General features: G+C 40.2%; 1 protein-coding gene across 1 annotated transcript in view; it reads right to left on the bottom strand.

Moving 5' to 3' along the window:
* Window positions 1-533: 533 nt before the first annotated feature.
* The window catches only part of LOC122658728 (coatomer subunit delta-2-like), a 29,107-nt gene continuing 9,186 nt past the window's right edge, over window positions 534-20,454 (bottom strand). The window contains exons 5-12 of the mRNA XM_043853817.1: window positions 6,557-6,799; window positions 6,247-6,409; window positions 5,760-6,064; window positions 2,921-3,119; window positions 2,647-2,800; window positions 1,874-1,936; window positions 1,684-1,780; window positions 534-989 (exon numbers count right to left, since the gene is read on the bottom strand). Of these exons, the coding sequence (XP_043709752.1) occupies window positions 900-989; window positions 1,684-1,780; window positions 1,874-1,936; window positions 2,647-2,800; window positions 2,921-3,119; window positions 5,760-6,064; window positions 6,247-6,409; window positions 6,557-6,799 (1,314 nt within the window). The 3' untranslated portion in view covers window positions 534-899. The remainder of the gene's footprint in view (window positions 990-1,683; window positions 1,781-1,873; window positions 1,937-2,646; window positions 2,801-2,920; window positions 3,120-5,759; window positions 6,065-6,246; window positions 6,410-6,556; window positions 6,800-20,454) is intronic.

Genomic DNA, 20,454 nt, shown 5'->3' with positions numbered 1-20,454 from the left:
GACCCACGAAATATCACTTGAGGGTCCAACCCCAAAACCTTAACTAATGTGAGATTATACTTCTGTAAGTCCAAACATCTCAACACATGAAAGAGCACTAATCATGTAGGTGAGTTCTGGTGTGGCCAGACGAGATAAATTAAAGAGGGCAGACAGTGTGAGTAGGTGAGAGACAAGTTGCAGAGGTCTGTCGAGCAGCCACTGCTGCCAAAACATCTTCTAAGGGCAAAAATTTCATGATTTTTAATCCTAAAGCCAAGTAGAAACGAATCATCTTCCAAGTGAATCAATCCAATTTTTCAGGTCCACTCGATCTGAAGTTCTGTCCACAAGCAACCAGGTGGAGAAGATGAAGGACAATGACGAGAAGCCTCCAATGACTGGGATAAGTAAAGGCCAAAATATAATCTCTAATTGATCAAAATTGGTTATAGATAGAGAATTGTGGGCCACAAATAAAGAGCAAAAACTAAAGAAAACAAAGAAACGGCACAATGTGTGGATTGTTTTAAGAACATCATCTAAGAAACTCCTTTCAAACAATATCCAGGCTATTCAAATTCAGTGTCCATCCTATTACCATAATATAATTTTCTAGATAGATGACAACGAAATGTGGGGAACTTCCCAACAGTTTCAGAATTCAGATGAAGGATACACTCTTCACTCTCATATGGCTAGTGTTTTAGTATTTTTCAACACTAATAGGAAAAATACCTGAAGAAGCAAACCCAACCTTGAAATAACACTACTTAGCTTAACTTTCATAGCAAGAAAACAGTGAAAATTCGCCATGGATGAATACATTTATATGCCGAAAACATCAAACAAGCCAGTGAAGAAATCACCACTTTGAAAGCAGCGCAGGCCTCAACCACTTGTCATCATATTCATCAAAATCACACCACCTGATAGCTCTCTGTGACCAACTGTGTTCGCTGAGAGAACTTTGAAGAAGGACCACCTCTAAGTGGCAGTATATTCATGACCTGCAAGATTTTACTTTTCAATGTTTAGAAAAGAAAAAGGAAAGGATGTTTTATCCCTTATCTTTTGTAACAGTATTCAATATATAATAGATGGTCATGATCAAACATTCATACAGAATGGGGACAAAAAATGCAACATTTCTATCAATCAATCCTAGAGAGAGAGAGAGGAATTGAAAAATGGAATTTCTCACTCGGAAATGAAATTATAACCTTAAAAAAAAAAGGCACAAGAACACGCACACGCACACACAAACACATATGCATTCACTCAGATACGGAAGAACTTGAGAGATTAAGAGATGCAACATCTCAGAACCCCCCATCTCTCACAATGCCCAAAAGCCCAATGATGAAGGAAGACCAGACCTCCCACCTTTAGAAGGGCTCTTCATTTATTTCAGTCCAGCCCTTTCAAAATAAAGGAAGGAGAAACTGAAAAGATCACTTAGAAGAACCCTTCAAGCATATACACACGTTGCTATTGGAAACTAAAACTAAAACCAAAACCTGGCCAAACATACAGATGACAGGAGTCACTGAACCTGTCTAGTGTCTACACCCTAAAGTAAAAAATAACTAAAATGCCTATGGTCCAGAGTAATGATTACTATGCCTTCAGATGTTCCCGGGGTGCTGATAGAAACAGCTCTAACTACCAAAAACTGTCCATTCTGATTTTGAATTTACACACCTTTAGATCACTGAATGTCTTTGCAGCAGTGAACCTGACTGAAATGGGAAAGAAAATAGATGTATCTGCCGGAGGAACAACAAACTCCATTGACCCACTGGCAAAAATAAACAGCACAAATTCAGACATCAGAGGCCAATTATTAATTGGTATAGGGATGAAACAAAAAGTTGAGAAAAATCTTGTCGACCTGCGGTTGGACCCATCAATAAGTAGTATGGACCACTCCAATGTGGAATTCCTTGCATCGTACCTGTAAGTAAGAATAAATAAACAAGTGAGCAATGTCATCCCAGTGCTCTATAAGACATCCTTGGAACCACTTACAACTGTTATAAGGAATCTCATTGACTAAGCCATTGTAGGCAAAACAGACCATATGGAATTACAGATATTCCAAGTCACTACATATCATAGTTGTCACGGAGTCTACGCAACAAAAGGCATTGGAGGGGGCCAGGATACATGGTGATAACAACAAGGTGCCTAGGAGACCAAGGAAAACAATGTGCCTGGAAGTCTAGGCGTCGACAACTATGCAACATCTAGATGGAAATAAAGCTTATTTGAGAGAACAATGTTTCGAGAAGATATAAAAACAGTTTATCACAGACTCATAAACATGAAACAAGTTAACAATAATAATGTTTGAAAAGTCTAGGAAGTGAACTCAACAGGAACCACGGACAAATCAAAGTGAAAAAACCCACACATGGTGACTCATAGTTTAAGATACAGCACAAAACTTGACAGGTGGCCTACCAAGGGAGTCTCAAATCTATCCAACAGTCACCCTACTAAATCATTAGTCCATGTGGCTGAAAAGTGGCAGGTGTGATGGAAACAGCTCCCAGTAAAGGTGTCTGAATGAATCCCCCCCCCCTGAACTTATGATTGTACCCAAGTGTTTCAATCCAAAAATACTTCCTGGGAAAGTTGGAATAATAAATTGAAAACACCCACCTCCACTCCCCATCAATCTGCCTCACAGTTGGTGCCTCCCGAAGTGCAGGAAGAGGTACCGATATCACAACATTTTGCAGGTCAAACATCGATGAAGATTCATATTCTATGCTGACATATGTTTCACTTCCAGATACAGAGGGCCAGCAGTTAACTGTAAAATAAATAATTTAGGTTAAACAAATAGAAAGCAGAAAGGGGGGGAGGGGGCGAGAGAGAGAGAGAGAAAGAGACAATATCAGACAAAGTAATTATGTAATGAATCGAAACCCACTTGTCAATGGCACGACTGACTCATCCACACTCTGCATTCTCCACTTCAAAAGACCAACTCCTGTTGCATCACCAGCTTGAGCAGTCGGAAAAGGCCTATTAGGATCCTTCAAGCCGAGAATATTTTCGTTGGAGAATAACTCTTTGTTGATATTAGGGTGAGTTTTGAAAACGATGCTAGCGTTTTCCCCAGCTTCAATCTGAACAATAAAATCAAGCATGGTAATCACTCGTAAGCCAAAAGTATGAAGTTGTCATATGGTGTATAAGATTATAATAAATGAAACAATCAATCCTATCTGGACAAAGTTTTTGCCCAGTGCTAGTCCTTACAAATTGGTTTCAAGCAAAAAATACCCAGAAACAAAAACTAACAAACATTAATTGCAAAATTCTTAATTATAAAGTCCTTTTATCGATTTTTTGGGCTTCAGGCTCTTGTCGTTGTTGTTTTGCTACATGTGTTATACGCTGGTCTTCTTTTCTTAATAAATTCCTTTGTCATCTAGCCACAAAAAACAGAACCTATACAGCAAGAGAACCTAGGTGTTCATATTGTCGGTCAGCATTCTGCAAATGAACTCTTATTGAAGGGGTCTCTATCAACCCCACGGAATGCTGTACCACAACGAAATTATATTTACCGATGAAAGCAACTACATAATTTCTTATTGTGGTGGATAAAACACATTGTGAACTGCATGAAGTAGGAACCTCAGTAAGCACTTCTACATTGTCCTAGGTTCCAGGACCAAACTTGGAAGACCTCAGCAGCAATCCAGACTCCAGAGTAGTTCCATAATTCAATCGAGGGATTCCAGAGAGTAGGTTTAGGAGCATACATGATCATAGATGCCAAAAAATGACTAGAGCAGTAGATTGTCCTCAAAAGAACGAGTTTTGACCATGTAAGATTCTTCCATTAAATTGCTTTTAAGGAATATCACTCCACAAAAGAACCCATCAGCAAAAATGGAATACGCAAAATAGATGTAGTTTGTGTGGGGATGAGGAGGAATCAATAGGCTATTTGCTGATTTACTGCCCCTTTCTTGCAGCATCTGCTCCCATTTCATCTCTTTGTTTTAACAGCAATGGGCCTGCCCTCCTGATCTTTGAACTGTGATGTATAGATGCAAACAAATGAGACAAGCATGAAACAAAGTGTCATGGGATCTCTGTTCCCTTGTTTTCTGGTTATGTCAAAGATCATAATTTTTTAGATTTCTGATAACAAATCTGACTCTGCAGCATGCCATCAGAAGAGATTTTTCAAACTTTATACTGTTTCTCTAACGATTCTCTTTTTGAAGGATCATAATGTGGTTCCAAGTTACCTACGACATTAGGGCTTAAAAACCAACAGAAATTTCCAAAATTGCAGGATTAAGAAATCAACCACAGTTGGAGATTTTAAATATCTCAGCAGTCACAAGTCAGAATCAGACCAAAAGCTGGTCAAGTGGTCTTTTAGACTATGAGACTATTTCAGAGAAGCTTCAACATATTTTGAAGGCTAGATTGGAAGATATTCAAGAATCAAACTTGAACAAGGAAACATAAATAGAAGAAAATTTAATATCAATAAAATACTAGTTTTAATCAGGAATCAGAGTATGATCTATCACGGTATTAGTGTATTACCAATAATGATCAGTGAATAAACCAGAATATGGGCTAATGAAAAGTATCAGAAAATTAACCAGCTTCCGGACTAAAAGTATGAATAGAAACTAGAAGAAATATAGGACAGAATAACCCAACAGAATAGAAAATAACTGAAGTAGAAACTGACCTGTCACTTGATTGAAGAACAGAATAAGAAGAAGATAAAAGAAGGGGGATATGAATCAGGAATCACCACCAACCCAACTACTGAATCACCACAGAATGTTGAGGTGAAAGCCAAGCTTCATTCAACTTAAAATTGGTGGTTGGGGGGGGGGGGGGGGTTATAGCCTCCTATTGTTTATGTACACTACTAAAATCCAGTAATGAATGGTTCAGGAAAGCTGGATAAGCATGACCACATTAGGAAACAGAAGAAAGCAGAAAAATACTAGGAACCTCTCCATGTGCAGGCTATGTGAGAGTATCCAGTGCTGACTAGGACTCTATTAAAAAATACAGCTTACAGGTCTGGAATTAATAATGGAGATTCCAGCCTTTACAAGGAAACAATAAAGAAAATAGATAACAAAATAAAATTCCTAGATAGACCCCACAACCTGGTTCTTCAGGCAGACCAACCTGAACTGCAAGCCAGGAAAATTGGCTCAATCCAAACCAGAACATCAAGCTAAGGTTATGGTCTGGTCTTCTTCCTGCAGTAGTGGTTGTGTACCTTGGATCTGCATCAGATCATAAAACTGCACCAGTTTCGAACTAAACCAGGCAATCAGTATTTATGGCTGAGAAGTATCTAGAAATCTGCCTTTTTTTTTTCTAGGGCGAGGTTGTTTTTTTCACCCTACTGTATAGGTGTTCTCATACATCTTTTGAGAGGACTGTCACTCATCTCATTTAGTTTTGTCACATAAATGTACTCATTGTACTCTCTTCTAATCCAAAAATAAAATATGAAAATAATCCATTTTAACAGCTGCTGTTCAAGTATACTGTTAAATAACCTGCGGTTTAAGAAGTCCTTAAATATAAGCATATCAGATAAGTTGTGATGGATGCTTTGTCTTAATCGTAATGAAGACTTTCCCAATTGTGATGGTTACAAATTCTTCAGGAATATGAAATTCAGTTGAAGATAACAGGCCAAACTTAGATGCCACAACAACCGAACATTTCACTGTAAGCAGGTGGATTAAAGCGGAGAGAAAATTTACCTGGACTTGAATAAATGCATCCTCCTGCTTAAGAATCTGGAGAGAAAGGGTACCTTGAACATCAAAGTTACTGACCCCACCATCTCGCTTCAGTGACACATTAAGCTTCTCTTCAACAGTCAATGTGATAGGATCAGTTGGTGGTGGAGCAGCTGATACGGCCTGACTAGCAGTTGGTTGCATGTCCTCAAGAATCACTTCACCTTCAGCTTTAAGAGATTCCAAGAATTGGTTTGTCCTCTGTGTTTTGCCAAGCTTCATACCAAGCCCTTTGGGAGGAGCAGTGGCAGATGCAGAGGGACGACCTGATAATGTACGTGGAAGTGCTTAGAAAGTTCCACCAGATGAAAATTAGTAAGGTCATTTACATGGTTTTCAAGAAAGAAGGATCAGCTTCTTCAGACACAACCAGGCAACTTATATTGATATTTATAAAGTCCATATAGCAACAACATTATGGACTTCACGCAGGCAAATAGGCACAAACCTTTGGACTTGCTAGAAAAGGTTTCCACTTCAGTACTCAATCCACCTCCAAAACCACTGCTACTACTAGATATGCTCATTTCGGAAAAGCTATTCTCAATTCTTCCTGAACCTGCCGATTGGAGAGACATATAACCCCCCTTTTCACTTCTAGTCCTATCAATCTGCAGAAGATATAAGTACAAATATGCAAGACAATAGCTTAGAACTTGAAACCCTAGGAAATGAGCATGAAACGGGGAAAAAAAAAAATAATGCAGTACAAACAATAAAGCAATCTCAGAACCTGGAACTGGAAAAATTTGTAATACCTTGCTTTTGTCAATCTCGCTAGCTTTGCGCTTCATGATGTCCTTGGTTTCATTGATCTTGCTCTGCATTACCAGTTTGTGCAATCTCTCTTCGTGACTGTCCATCTCACAGTACTGCTTTACCTGTGCAACGGTTACACTTTCTCTGTGTCCAAGGGCGATGACTTCATCAAAAGCAAAAATCAGCTCAAAAGCAGCCTTGCAAATACCCTCTTCTTCTAGAGATGGAGAATATTCAGGTACCTGAATTTGCTTAAGGAACAACTTTATAACTCTAAAGGCTATGTCTAATGAAAAGGAACATTATATGTATATGTCGCTGAAATGTCGAAAGGTTAGCATGCTCTAGAAAATTTTTGAAAATGATAGAACCATGACAAGACATGGATTGCATAAGATAAATGTGGCCCATGGCTCAATTGGTTGGATGGTTAGGTCTACGATTTATGAACCAAAAATCAAAGGTTAAAACCCTTAAGTTTCATATGCATCTTCCAGTGACGTTCTATGAAACAGACTTATAAAATACCACATTGCATTGTGCATAAGCTATACTTTCCACCTCATGACCCTTGAATTTTCTATCTCACACTTCCATGTTTAGTTCCCTTAGACCCTTCAATTTTTTGTTCCTTGCTATTCTACGTAGTTTACAAACTTACAACTTAATTAAAAACAAGTTAGAAATGTAAGAGCAAGAATAAAGGAGAATATTGATTAAAAATACTAAGTTCGTTGAAGAGAAACAATAAGGGGCAACATTAATTAGTGGACAAGACAAAAGCAGGGATTAATGCCAAGTTGGAGTTATAGAGATCAACCTTGAAATCAAAAGATCTTAAGATAAGTAGAACAAAGACTGAGTATATTGTGTGCAACTTTAGCCACACTATGACGGTTAATGAGGTGGTCAATATTGATGATAAGGAGATACCTCAAAGTGATTATTTTATATATCTGGGCTCTATCGTACATAAAGACGGAGTATATTGTGTGCAACTTTAGCCACACTATGACGGTTAATGAGGTGATCAATATTGATGATAAGGAGATACCTCAAAGTGATTATTTTTTATATCTGGGCTCTATCGTAAATAAATAAGGCATTATAGAGGATGATATATCTCAAAGATTTAAAAAGGGATGGATGAAGTGGAGAGGTGCATCCGGAGTATTGTGTGAACAGCGTATTCCTTTAAAACATAAAAGGAAGACTTTATAGGCTAGTCATACAATCGACTATAATGTATGGTGCGGAATGTTGGAAAGTTAAGAAGCATCATATAGATAAACTCAATGTAGTGGAGATGAGGATGTTGAGATGGATAAGTAGCAAAACTAGAAAGGATAAAGTAAGGAATGATCATCTTAGAGCAGATTTGGGAGTAGCTCCGATACATGGTAAGCTACAAGAAAGTCGTTTGAGGTGGCGTGGCCATGCTCAACGGAGGCTTTGGTGAAGTGATTTGATTCAGATTGAAGGAACTAAAAGAGCCAAGGGCAGACCTAATATGACCTTAGGAGAGGTGGTGTGGAAAGACATGCATAGTTTAGGCCTTGTACCGAGTATGACCTCTAATAGAGCTAATTGGAGGGCAAGATCCATGTAGCCGACCCCGTTTGGTTTGGATAAGGTTTAGTTGTTGTTGTTAGGAGGAGCTCAATATTCATCAACCTCTCAATACTGATCTGGAACAGTTGAAGATCCAACAGGCTGAGTTTCAGATTGCAAAGTTCATGGCTGGATTAAATTATGGTTTTCAATCAATGAAAAGCAAGTATATTGTTAGGGAGAAGGAGCCTTCCCTGAATGAGACCTTCTCTCGTCTTTCAATGCCTTATTTCTCCCTCTAAGACTGACGTATCTTCCTCTTCTAAGGAAAGTTCTACTTTCAATGTTGGTCATGATCGTGGTTCTAATTAGGGTTGCAACAGGGTCGGGTTGGGCCAGACTTTATAGAACCCTAGCCCAACCCAAAGTCCCTTTAGATGGGCCCAGGCCCGACCCAACCCTGCCTCAGGGCCAGAAAAATCCAACCCTGACCCACCCTCAGGGTCGTGCTAGGCTGACCCTGTGATGCATAATTATCACCAAACTGGGCTTCTTTTATTAGGAATAAATCTAGGGTTGGGTTATATGTATGTTGGGCCTTTGATCCCATGGGTTTTCTATGTAATAGGCCACTTTAATGAGCCTAAACTAGGGGTATATAGGTTGCATACGGGATTAGCCAAGTACTTAGTTTATTTTTATGTTTTTTTAATTGAACCGGTTCAAATTGGTTCAATTTAAGTGATCATGTGACTTAGTTAACTGGTCATGTGACAACTTAAGTGGTATGTGATGTAAGTTGGGTTGGATTAGGACTCTATAAGTCCAGCCATGTTTTGAGTCTATTTCTTTTAGTATTCTAGTTTCCTAGTCAGTTTAAGTTACCTAATAGGTTAGGGATAGGGTTAGGCCATTCCTTTTTAGTGTCTAAGTCTATTTTTGAGTCTTCTATATAAGTTTGTAAGGGAGGCCATCATGGAAGACGAATTTGATGAATGAAAAACTCTTGTTTGCTGCCATTGTTGCTGCCCTGCTCTGTTGAGTGTTGCTCCTTGTGAGTGTGCATCCTTGTGGTTCTATCAAGGTGGAAAGGGACTGGTGGAATCCGGTTGACTCCTTACGCCGTGACGGTTGGGAGGATCTTCTTCAATTCGAAGGTGGTTCTGTCCTTCACATCTGTTCAAGCTGCTGCCAGTGGAATCTCCAGTAAGTTTGACACCCAATTTCTTCTTCTAACCCTCTAATCCTTTCCCCCAATCGATCCCCTTTATTTTTGGTTTGAATCCCATAAACCCTAACTCCATTAAACCCAAGATCTTGCTGCCCAGCTATAATTAACCATTAGAATTACTTCAAATTCAAACCACAACCTCTCCTTAACACCCCCTACACTCGACCCAAGCTGCTGCCCCTATTTGTCTTTCAAAACCCTAAAATTCAATTCTGCCCAAAATTGTAGAATTTCAAAACTCATCTAAACCCTAACCTTTTTATACCATATTGACCCCCTAGACCTGTCCATTAATACCCTATAAACCCCTTTCCCAATATCCAACCCAAACCCTAGGAATTGACCTAAATCCTAGTGCTGTCCATTCGAACCAGCAGCCCCTTTTGTTATTTGATCCTGTTGTTTGGCTCCTAGTAGGTCTCCTACCTATCTAGGACTACATTACCCTGATTTGCCCTAATCATGGGGAGGGGAAGGAAATGCATGGGCTGGAATGGGCCGGGGAGAAAATTATTAATTTTACGTAAAATAACACTATAATAAAATGTATTATATCACTTATTGTCTTCATATATAATATATTATATAACAAAGTGTGGGTGATGTTTAAAGTTTATAATATATATATTATATCAATATATATTTTATAGTATAACTTAAAACAAGGTCGGGCCGGGCCAAGTTTAGCCCGAGGCCTCAAACCTAGCCCAACCCGACCCTGACTCAGGGCCAGAAATTTCCAGCCCTGACCCGCCCTCAGGGCCAAATATCTCAGCCCAAGCTCTGTTCGGGCTCAGGGCGGGTTCGGGCCAACAGGGCAAAACTTGCAACCCTAGTTCTAATTTTCCTGGGAAGGGTCGTGGCTCAAGGAGGAGGTTGTGGCCATGGTGCAAGTGGTCATGGTGAACAACAGATAGATAGATCTTTCAAACAATGTACCTTATATGGCAAGCCTAATCATATAGTTGATACATGTTGGGCTAAACATGGTAAACCAGAACAGGCTCAGCAATGGTTAGATGGTAATAATGAAAAGTTGTCCTTTGGTGACACCAATCTTACCACTTCATCAAGAGCTTCTTCATCAGGGTCTATGTCTCGGGATGACTATAATCAAATATTTAAGCGTCTCCAAAATCTTGAGTCAGCCACTGCTACTCTTGTACAAACAGGTACATTAGCACTTATTACTACCACAACTCCAACCCCTTGGATAATTGATCATGGTGCTTCCACTCATATGAACGGTACATCAGACCTATTGTTTTCTTCTTTGTATAAAATTCAAAATCCTTCTCCTGTAATTTTTGCTAATGGATCTTCGATCCAAGTGACTAGTCATAGTACAGTTTCACCTACTTCATCCATGACTCTTTCTTCAGTTCTTCATGCCCCACAATTACCTTTAAGTTTAAAAGGCCGTACCCAGTGCACAAGGCTCCCGCGTTTAACAGTGTCTAGGGAGGGTTAAATGTACGCAGCCTTACCCCTGTTACTGGAGAGGCTATTTCCAGGACTTGAACCGTTAAGTCTTTTATCCGTTATTCAACTTGCAAAATCTATAAATTGTTCTGTGTTGGATTGTATGGGCCAGAATACCGTGGGGGGTATTCTGGACTTTTTACTATGTTTTATCTTATGTACAGCCATGTTGGCTCTATTAAGGACAATTTTGTCCATGTAATTTTGATCTCTTTATTATAAATAAAGGCTTGGGGTCTGTCTAAGATCATTCAAGCATTATTCCCCAAATCAGTTTTGTTAACATGGTATTCTTCACCACCTCTTCAGGGGGAGAGTTCTAGTGAAGATGTGGTTCCTTCTCTTAAGGTTCCCCTTCTTTTACCTCTTGTGCCTGCTGTCCAGGCCCTTGCAGTTGCTGTCCAACCTTCTATGGCTGCTGTCCAGCGTTCTATAGCTGCTGCCCAGCCTCCTATGGCTGCTGTCCAGCCTTCTATGGCTGCTGCCCAGCCTCCTTTGACTGTTGCCCCTTCACCCGAAGGGAATCCTTTACAGGGGGAGACCAAGGAAACTAGTGGTGGTGATGTTCCTATTCAGGGGGAGCTGACTCCAGTACCGAGAACAATTATTAAATTTCAGAAGGCCATTGACAACTCCAACATTCTCACTTATAAAAAGAGATGTTTCAGGAAAGGACAGCTTCAATCCACAATAGCACCAATACCTATCCAGTTGCCGACATAGGATCCAGATCCTCCTCTTGGCAAGCCTTCCTCTTCCGACCTACCTATTGCTCAACGCAAAGGTACTAGGACTTGCACTTTGCATCCCATTTCTCGTTTTGTTTCTTACAGTTCTCTTTCTCCTTCTTTTCGTGTATTTGTATCCTCTCTTTCTTCTGCTTCCATTCCCAAAAATTGGCATGAAGCTTCTACGGATGGAAAGTGGAAGGCAGCAATGTTGGAAGAAATGAGAGCATTGAACAAAAATAATACGTGGGATCTTGTGGCTCTTCCTCCAGGGAAAAACCAGTGGGATGTAAATGGGTGTTTGTGGTCAAACAGAAGGCAGATGGAACAGTGGATTGGTACAAGGCACGTCTGGTTGCAAAGGGCTTCACTCAAACATATGGAGTTGACTACCAAGAGACTTTCGCACCAGTAGCAAAACTCAACACTGTAAGGGTATTGCTATCTTGTGCTATGAACCTTGGATGGGATTTTCAACAATTGGATGTGAAGAATGTCTTCCTCCATGGAGAACTAGAGGAAGAGGTATATATGGACAATCCTCCAGGTTTTTCAGGTGATGCCATAGTTCAAAATCTCGCGAAATTTCGGTGATATTTCGCCAAATTTCGTATATCTCAAGCTGTCCGAGATACGATACCAATCCGAAATGGAAAAATACCATATTTCGACGATATCTCGTGAGATATCGACGAAATATCGTGGACTCACGATATATCGCGAGATATTGAAAAAGTCACATGCAATATTTCGGAAATTTCGGTCATCTTGTTTCGGAAATCTCGGTAATTTCGGAAATCTCGGTCATTTTGGCATTTTACACCCTCAGAAAAATACCATATTTCGACAAAATTTCGGTATCTCGGAAATTTCGGTCAGACCGAAACACCGAAACGAAACGAGATTTAGTACCATGGGTGATGCTACCAAGGGCAAGGTGTGTAAACTGAAGCGTGCTCTCTATAGATTGAAGCAGTCACCTAAAGCTTGGCTCAGTAGATTTCATAAGGCTATGGTTTCAGTGGGATACAAGCAAAGCAATGCTGATCACACCTTGTTCATCAAACGAGTTGATGATAAGGTAACTATCCTCATAGTCTATGTTGATGATATTGTAGTGACTGACAATGATGGTGATGAGATCCACAAATTGAAGCTCTTCCTTGGCCGTGAGTTTGAAATAAAGGATTTGGGAACTCTTAAATATTTTCTAGTTACTCGATCTTCAAAGAGCATCTTTCTTTCTCAAAGAAAATATATCCTAGATCTATTGTCTGAGACTGGAATGTTAGGAAGTCATCCGTTAGATACTCCCATGGAAGCTACTAGCCCACTACAAGACTTGGGGAGAAAGAGGGTGAACCTGTTGACAAAGGCCGTTATCAGAGATTAGTGGGCAAGTTGATCTATCTCTCTCATACACGACCAGACATTGCCATTGCCGAGAGCTTGGTAAGCCAGTTTATGCATGATCCTTATTCCTCTCACATGGAAGCAGTTCTTCGCATCTTGCAATATTTGAAGTTTGCTCCAGGAAAAGGGATCCTTTTATCTCCCAGTGGTCATCTAAAAGTTAAAGCTTATACTGATGCCGACTGGGCTGGATCTACTGACCGAAAATCTATTTCTGGATATTGTTCCTTTGTGGGTGGCAACCTTGTCACGTGGCGTAGCAAGAAGCAGAATGTTGAGGCAAGGTCCAGTGCTGAAGCAAAGTTTCGTGCCATGGCACAAGGAATTTGTGAACTTTTGTGGCTTAGAGGATTGTTGCAAGATATTGGTGTTGTTGTCCATCTTCCCATGATGCTATACTGTGATAATAAAGCAGCCATTAGCATCGCTCATAACTCTGTCCAGCATGATCGTACTAAGCATGTGGAGATTGATCGACATTTCATCAAGGAGAAACTCGAAGCTGGACTCATCTGTGTCCCATTTGTGAAGTCTGCTGACCAGTTAGCCGATATGTTCACTAAGGGACTGAGTGGCAAAGTGTTTCATCCTATTTTAGTCAAGTTGGGCATGCATGACATATATGCACCAACTTGAGGGGGAGTGCTAGATTGTATGGGCCAGAATACCGTGAGGGTATTCTGAACTTTTTACTATGTTTTATCTTATGTACAACCATGTCGGCTCTATTAAGGGCAATTTTGTCCATGTAATTTTGATCTCTTTATTATAAATAAAGGCTTGGGGTCTGTCTAAGATCATTCAAGCATTATTCCCCAAATCAGTTTTGTTAACATTCTATTACTTTCTATCCCTCTTATTGTTTTTTTCAAATCTTCAGATAAGGAGGACAGTTGATGGAAGGCTTGAGCAGGATGGGTTATGTTATATGGATTGTGTTGCACCCTCTACACTATTGCTAATACTAATTCCGGTGGTCTTTCTCCTATTCAGTGGCATTCTCGCTTGGGACATCTATCCTCATCAAAACTCAAGCATATGGTTCCAAGTTGCAAGTCTGTATCTAGCCTCAAGTATGAAGCATGTGAGCTCAAGAAGCATCATCGGTCCTCTTTTCTTTCTCTTAGTGCATCTAGAAGTCCTTTATTTTCTTTAGTGCATTTAGATATTTGGGGTCCATGTCGTGTCAAATATAGGTTAGGTTTTTCGTATTTTGTCACTTTTGTAGACGACCATTCCTGCCTGAAATGGTTTTATTTGTTGAAAGATTGTTCCCAATTTATTTTTTTTCCTGTTTTTAAAAGATTTTTATAATGAAATAAAGACTCAGTTTGATGTTTCAACTTTCAATTAAAGTTTTTCAGTCTGAAAATGCACTTGAATACATTCAGTGTGAGATATCTGCTTTTTGTTCTAGTCATGGTGTGATTCATCAAACAAATTGTTATTATACCCCTCAACAAAATGGGATTGCTAAATGAAAAAATAGAAATTTATTGAAAATTGCTCAGTCTCTTATGATTCTGATATATCTAAAATATACCTGTACACGTGGCAGCATAACAAGAAGGTCCTGATACTTACATAAGATCCAGTGGGCCCATATAATTAATACACCTGAGATAATAATCTTTCTAATCTCTTCCACGGCAACTCAGAACGACCGACCTAAGTCTGTGGGCTGTAAATGCTCATTCTCCACTCAACTAGGTTGTAGCACAAACCAACCCGGAGTATATAAGGAACAGTAACGGACAGAGGTAGGTATTCACATTTATTACTCTTTCCGTATTTCACTCTTACTTACCTATTGCCCAGTTCTGACTTTATCATCGGAGATTAACCATGAGTTAACCTCAGGTTCATCCGACCATTCTCTATTCCTCCCACAGGTCATCCACCTCAGCTAGGTCAAAATCAAGCAGCAACAGATTCATATGCATGTTCCCAAATGTCCTGGTGTGATGTTTTAACAGCATGTTATTTGATTAACCGGATGTCGTCTTTTGTTCTTCATAACCGATCCCCTCTTTCTATCATGTTTCCAAATTCACCTTTGTTTTCTTTGCTGCCTCAGGTTTTTAGATGCACGTGCTTTGTTCATAATTTGCAACCTCAAGTTGATAAGTTATCTCCCGGGCCTGTCAAGTGTGTTTTCTTCGATTATTCTAAAACTGATAAAGGGTATAAAGGTTATGATTCTATTAGTTAACGACAGTTTGTCAGCGCCAATGTTACTTTTTTTCGAATATTTCATACTTTCATGGTATTAGTCATTCTCCCACCACAGATGTCGTTAGCTTCCTGCCTAATCTTGCTCTTGTGACTTTGGCTGATGTTCCTCCTACTACCTCGCTAGCACCACTGAAAGTATGTCAGTGGCATAAGAAGCAAGTATTGGCGTGTTGCTTCATGTTATCGTGATTTGTAGGTCTCGGTATTAGCGCCAATAGCTAATACCGAGAGGGCAGATAGGTCAACTTATTTGGTTTATTTTTTTTTTATGTTTCCTGTTATACCCTTAAGTTAATATATATTGAAGTTTAGAGGGAGATTACACATATCGTGTAATCCCCAAGTTGCATATCTCCTCTCTTCTTCTCCCTCTCGATCACTCTTCTTCTTCTTCTTCTTCTCTTTATTTTATTATTCACATGATATCAGAGCATCATTAGGCACTGCTACAGCCTTCGTGAGTCTCTTCGTCTCCTTTCTACAGCCTACAATTGAAGATTGAAAAGTACTTGAGGATTTAAAGGGCTCTCGGTTTCTCTTTTTTTTCTGTTTGAAGGGGTGCAGCACCCTATGCTGTATTTTGGGACTGTTTGAAGACTAGTTCATGGCATAAATTAAGGACTAGGTCTCTTTTTCTGTTTGTGGATGTGTTTGAAGGAATTGGATGGAGTGAAGATTGTGTTGGAGACTCAAGCATCAAATCAGCGACACTTACAGGGTTTTTAGATCGATTTTTCTAGGGGGAGAAAAATCGATTTTTCAGTAGGGCTTTGAGATCGTGTTTATTGCCTGGATTTTTGGGAGAATTTTGGTTATCTTCTCTGTGGAATTTATCTTTGTCAGGGTCCCTAACAAAGTCGACTTTTATCAGGGTTTTTTAGAGAATCGATTTCTGCCCCTTTTTCAGCACTCTTCGGGTTTCTCTCTTCACTTCATCAATCCAACAATACATAATGGGTGATGTACCCAAGTCTGGTGATGGTTCGAAGTCTATAACAACTACAGAAATTTTTTCTTCCTCCTCCAATAGCATTACTGAGAAGAAATTGGAGGGGATTACAAACTTTCTCCAATGGAAGAAGATTGTTAAGTTAGTGTTGACTGGACGTGATCAGCAGCATCACCCCTTCAAAACCTAAGCCTGAGGATGATCCCTCGTGGGACACAGTTGATGTTCGAATCTTGGGATAGATGCTGAATTCTATGGATAACCAAATCGTGGATTTGGTAACACACATTGATACAGTGAAAGAGTTGTGGGAGTATCTCAATGTTTTGTATTCTGGACAAAACAACCTTTCCCGTATTTATGACTTGTCCCAAGAGTTCTACAGGGTTGATAGAAAGGGTCGTACTTTGACCCAGTATTTTGCTGATTTTAAGAGGATCTATGAGGAGCTTAATTCCTTACTTCCTATCACTTTTAATGTGGAACAGATGCAAAGTCAGCGGGAGCAACTTGCTGTAATGGGGTTTTTAGGAGGACTTGGGAAGGAGTTTGACTCCATTCGTTCCCAAATTCTTGGTGGTAACAAGATAGCCACTTTATCTAAAACTTTTTCCAGAGTTCTTTGTGTTTCTCGTGAGAGCACTACTGATGTTGACACTTCGGCTTTGGCTTCTTTTCCATCAAACTGTGGGCCCAACAGTGGGGCTGGTAGTGGTGGTAATGTTAATTCTGGTGGTGGCCGTTGTCGTGGTGGTGGGGCTGGTTCTGGTAAAGCACCTAATTCGGGTACTCAAAGTAATTCTGATAGTTCTGGTGGTTTGGTGAGAACTTGTCATCATTGTGGTAGTCTAGGACATATCCAACGTTTCTGTTGGAAACTTCATGACAAACCAAATCAGCAACAGTTTGCCAACTCTGCAACTACTGAGTCTCCTGTACCTCCACAACCTGAAGGGAAGACTGTGAAGATGTCTGATGATGAATATGCCCGTTTTACACAATTCCAGATTTCTCAGTCAGCCTAGCCTCCAACTGCCACCTTTGTTCAGACAGGTAATGCCACTGCATGCCTTTCGACTGCCTCTTCTAGTCTCTGGATCATTGATTTAGGGGCCTCCGAACATATGACTGGTGTTTCAGGTATACTTTATTCTTTTCAGAAATCTTCTTCAAGTGTCACTTTAGCTAATGGTTCCTTGGCTAAGGTGACTGGTACTGGTACTGCACATGTTACACCTTCTCTATCTTTGTCTTCCGTTCTTTATGTGCCTGATTTTCCTTTTAACCTTTTATCTGTTAGTCGGTTTATCAAAACTCATAATTGTTCTGTAACCTTTTCTTCGGATTCTTGTGTATTTCAGGATCTTTCATCGAAGAGGATGATTGGTAGAGGTCGTGAATCGGGGGGACTTTATATACTTGAGGACACTTCATCTATGGCGTGTACCGGTGTGGCGTCACCCCACTAGATTCATTGTCGTTTGGGTCATCCTTCATTGGAGAGTTTGAAGCTTCTTGATAGTCGTTTTCGGTCACTTTCTAGTTTAAATTGTGAGTCGTGTCAGTTTGGGAAACTCCACCGTGTGAGTTATCCTCCTAGAGTCAATAAGCGGTCTGACCAACCTTTTGCTTTAGTTCATTCAGATGTCTGGGGTCCGTGTCCTGTTGTTTCTACTTTGGGTTTTCGTTACTTTGTAACTTTTGTTGATGATTATTCCAGGGTTCCCTGGATCTACTTAATGAAAAATCGTTCTGAGTTATTTTCTGTCTTTTGTGCTTTTGTGAATGAGGTAAATAATCAATTTCCGCATCCTTTACGTGTTCTTCGTAGTGATAACGCTAAGGAATATTTTTCTGCCCCTTTTGCTGAATTTATGACTCAACGTGGTATTATTCATCAGTCCTCTTGTGCTTACACCCCTCAACAAAATGGTGTAGCTAAGAGGAAGAATAGACATTTTGATGAAGGTTACTCGTTCCCTCTTATTTGAAATGAAAGTATCTAAATCCTTTTGGGCTGATGCTGTTTTAACTTCATGTTACCTCATTAATCGCATGCCTTCCTTTGTTTTACGTGGTGGTATTCCCTTTTCTTTATTATTTCCTTTTGCGCCATTGTTTGTTTTGCCACCACGTGTGTTTGGTAGTGTTTGCTTTATTCGTGATTATCGTTCTGATGTTTCCAAGTTGGATCCAAAGGCTCTCAAGTGTCTGTTTGTTGGCTATTCTCGTACCCAAAAGGGTTATCGTTGTTATTCTTTTGAGTTGTGGAAATACTGTTACAGCTGATGTCTCTTTCTTTGAGTCTACACCGTATGATAGTTCGTCTTGTTCTCTGTCTGACTTGGATGATGATCTTTCCGTTTCTATTGTTCAGTCTATTGTTCACCATGCTCCGCAGGCTACCTCATCACTGGCACCTCAACCTATTGTGTTTAAACGTCACCAATGGAAAGTATGTGCTTGGACCCCCACTACATCGACTTCTGCACAATCTCCTTCTTTGCTGGCAGGTCCTGCAATAGGTAATGATCCTTCTCCTTTGGAACCTCCTTCTGATCTCGATATTCCTATTGCTCATCGTAAGGGGGTTCGGGCTTGTACCCAACACCCCATTTCTAACTTTGTTTCCTATGATGGTTTGTCTTCCACCTTTCATTCTTGTTTACACACGGTTGAAACTCATCCTATTCCTAAGTCTGTTACAGAGGCATTGTCTAGTCCTGGTTGGCAGGTTGCTATGCATGAGGAAATGTTGGCATTAGAAGAAAATCAGACTTGGGATCTTGTTCCCTTACCTTCAGGTAAATCAGCTATTGGTTGTCGCTGGGTGTATGTGGTGAAAGTGAACCCTGATGGGTCCCTGGCTTGCTTGAAGGCCCGCCTTGTTGCCAAGGGCTATGCCCAAGTATATGGTGTGGATTACTTGGCTACATTTTCTCTTGTGGCAAAGCTTACTTCTGTTCGGATTTTAATATCCCTTGCTACCACTTATCATTGGCCCTTATATCAGCTCGATGTCAAGAATGCGTTCTTGCATGGTGATTTGCATGAAGAGGTTTATATGGAGCAACCTCATGGGTTTGTTGCTCAGGGGGAGTCTGGCTTGGTATGTAAGTTGAAGAAGTCTCTGTATGGGCTGAAACAGTCCCCTAGAGCTTGGTTCGGTAGATTCTATTGAGGTTGTGTTAGAATTTGGGCTGACGCGGTGTGATAGTGATCATTCTGTATTTTTCCGTCGTTCTAGTGCGGGAAAATTATTTCTTGTGGTTTATGTTGATGATATAGTCATCATAGGAGATGATGTTACTGGTATTGAAAGTTTGAAGACACATTTGCAGCAGAAATTTCAAACCAAGGACCTGGGAAGGTTGAAATATTTTTTGGGTGTGGAAGTTGCTCAGTCGAAGAAAGGAATTTCGCTCTCACAGTGAAAATATGTTCTTGATCTTTTGTCAGAGACAGGAATGTTGGGTTCTAAACCTCTAGATACTCTTATGGATCCCAATTTAAAACTTATTGCAGATGGTGGAGATCTCTTGCCTAATCCAGGGAAGTAACGGAGGCTTGTTGGAAAGTTGAATTACCTAACAGTGACTAGGCCTGATATAGCATTTCCTATTAGTGTGGTGAGTCAGTTCTTGTCTGCTCCTCAAACATCTCATTGGGAGGCTGTTGTGCATATTTTACGCCATCTTAAAAAGGCTCTTGGACGTGGTCTTCTCTACAGTGATCATGGCCATGGGCGGATAGAGGGCTTTTCAAATGCTGATTGGGCAGGTTCTCCAGTTGATAGGAGGTCTACCACAGGTTATTGTGTGTTTGTTGGTGGAAATTTGGTGTCCTGGAAGAGCAAGAAACAGACAGTTGTTGCTCGCTCCAGTGCAGAGTCAGAGTATAGGGCTATGGCACATGTTACTTGTGAGCTGATGTGGGTGAAACAGTTAATGGCTGAACTTGGCTTTGTTGATGGTTCTCCAATAAAACTGTGGTGTGACAATCAAGTTGTTGTCCATATTGCTTCAAACCCGGTGTTTCATGAAAGGACGAAACACATTGAAGTTGACTGTCATTTTGTTCGAGAGAAACTACAACAAGGATTGATTTCTCCTAATCATGTTCGTACAGGAGAACAACTTGCAGATGTGTTCACAAAATCTTTGGGGAGTACAAGAGTGGATTATATTTGTAACAAGCTGGGCATGATTAACATCTATGCTCCAGCTTGAGGGGGAGTGTTATCGTGATTTGTAGGTCTCGGTATTAGCGCCAATAGCTAATACTGAGAGGGCAGATAGGTCAAGTTAT

This window comes from Telopea speciosissima, chromosome 4 (assembly GCF_018873765.1).
Source record: "Telopea speciosissima isolate NSW1024214 ecotype Mountain lineage chromosome 4, Tspe_v1, whole genome shotgun sequence".
Taxonomy (NCBI): domain Eukaryota; kingdom Viridiplantae; phylum Streptophyta; class Magnoliopsida; order Proteales; family Proteaceae; genus Telopea; species Telopea speciosissima.
Note: the sequence above shows the minus strand (reverse complement) of the source record. Positions and strands in the feature narration are given on the sequence as shown.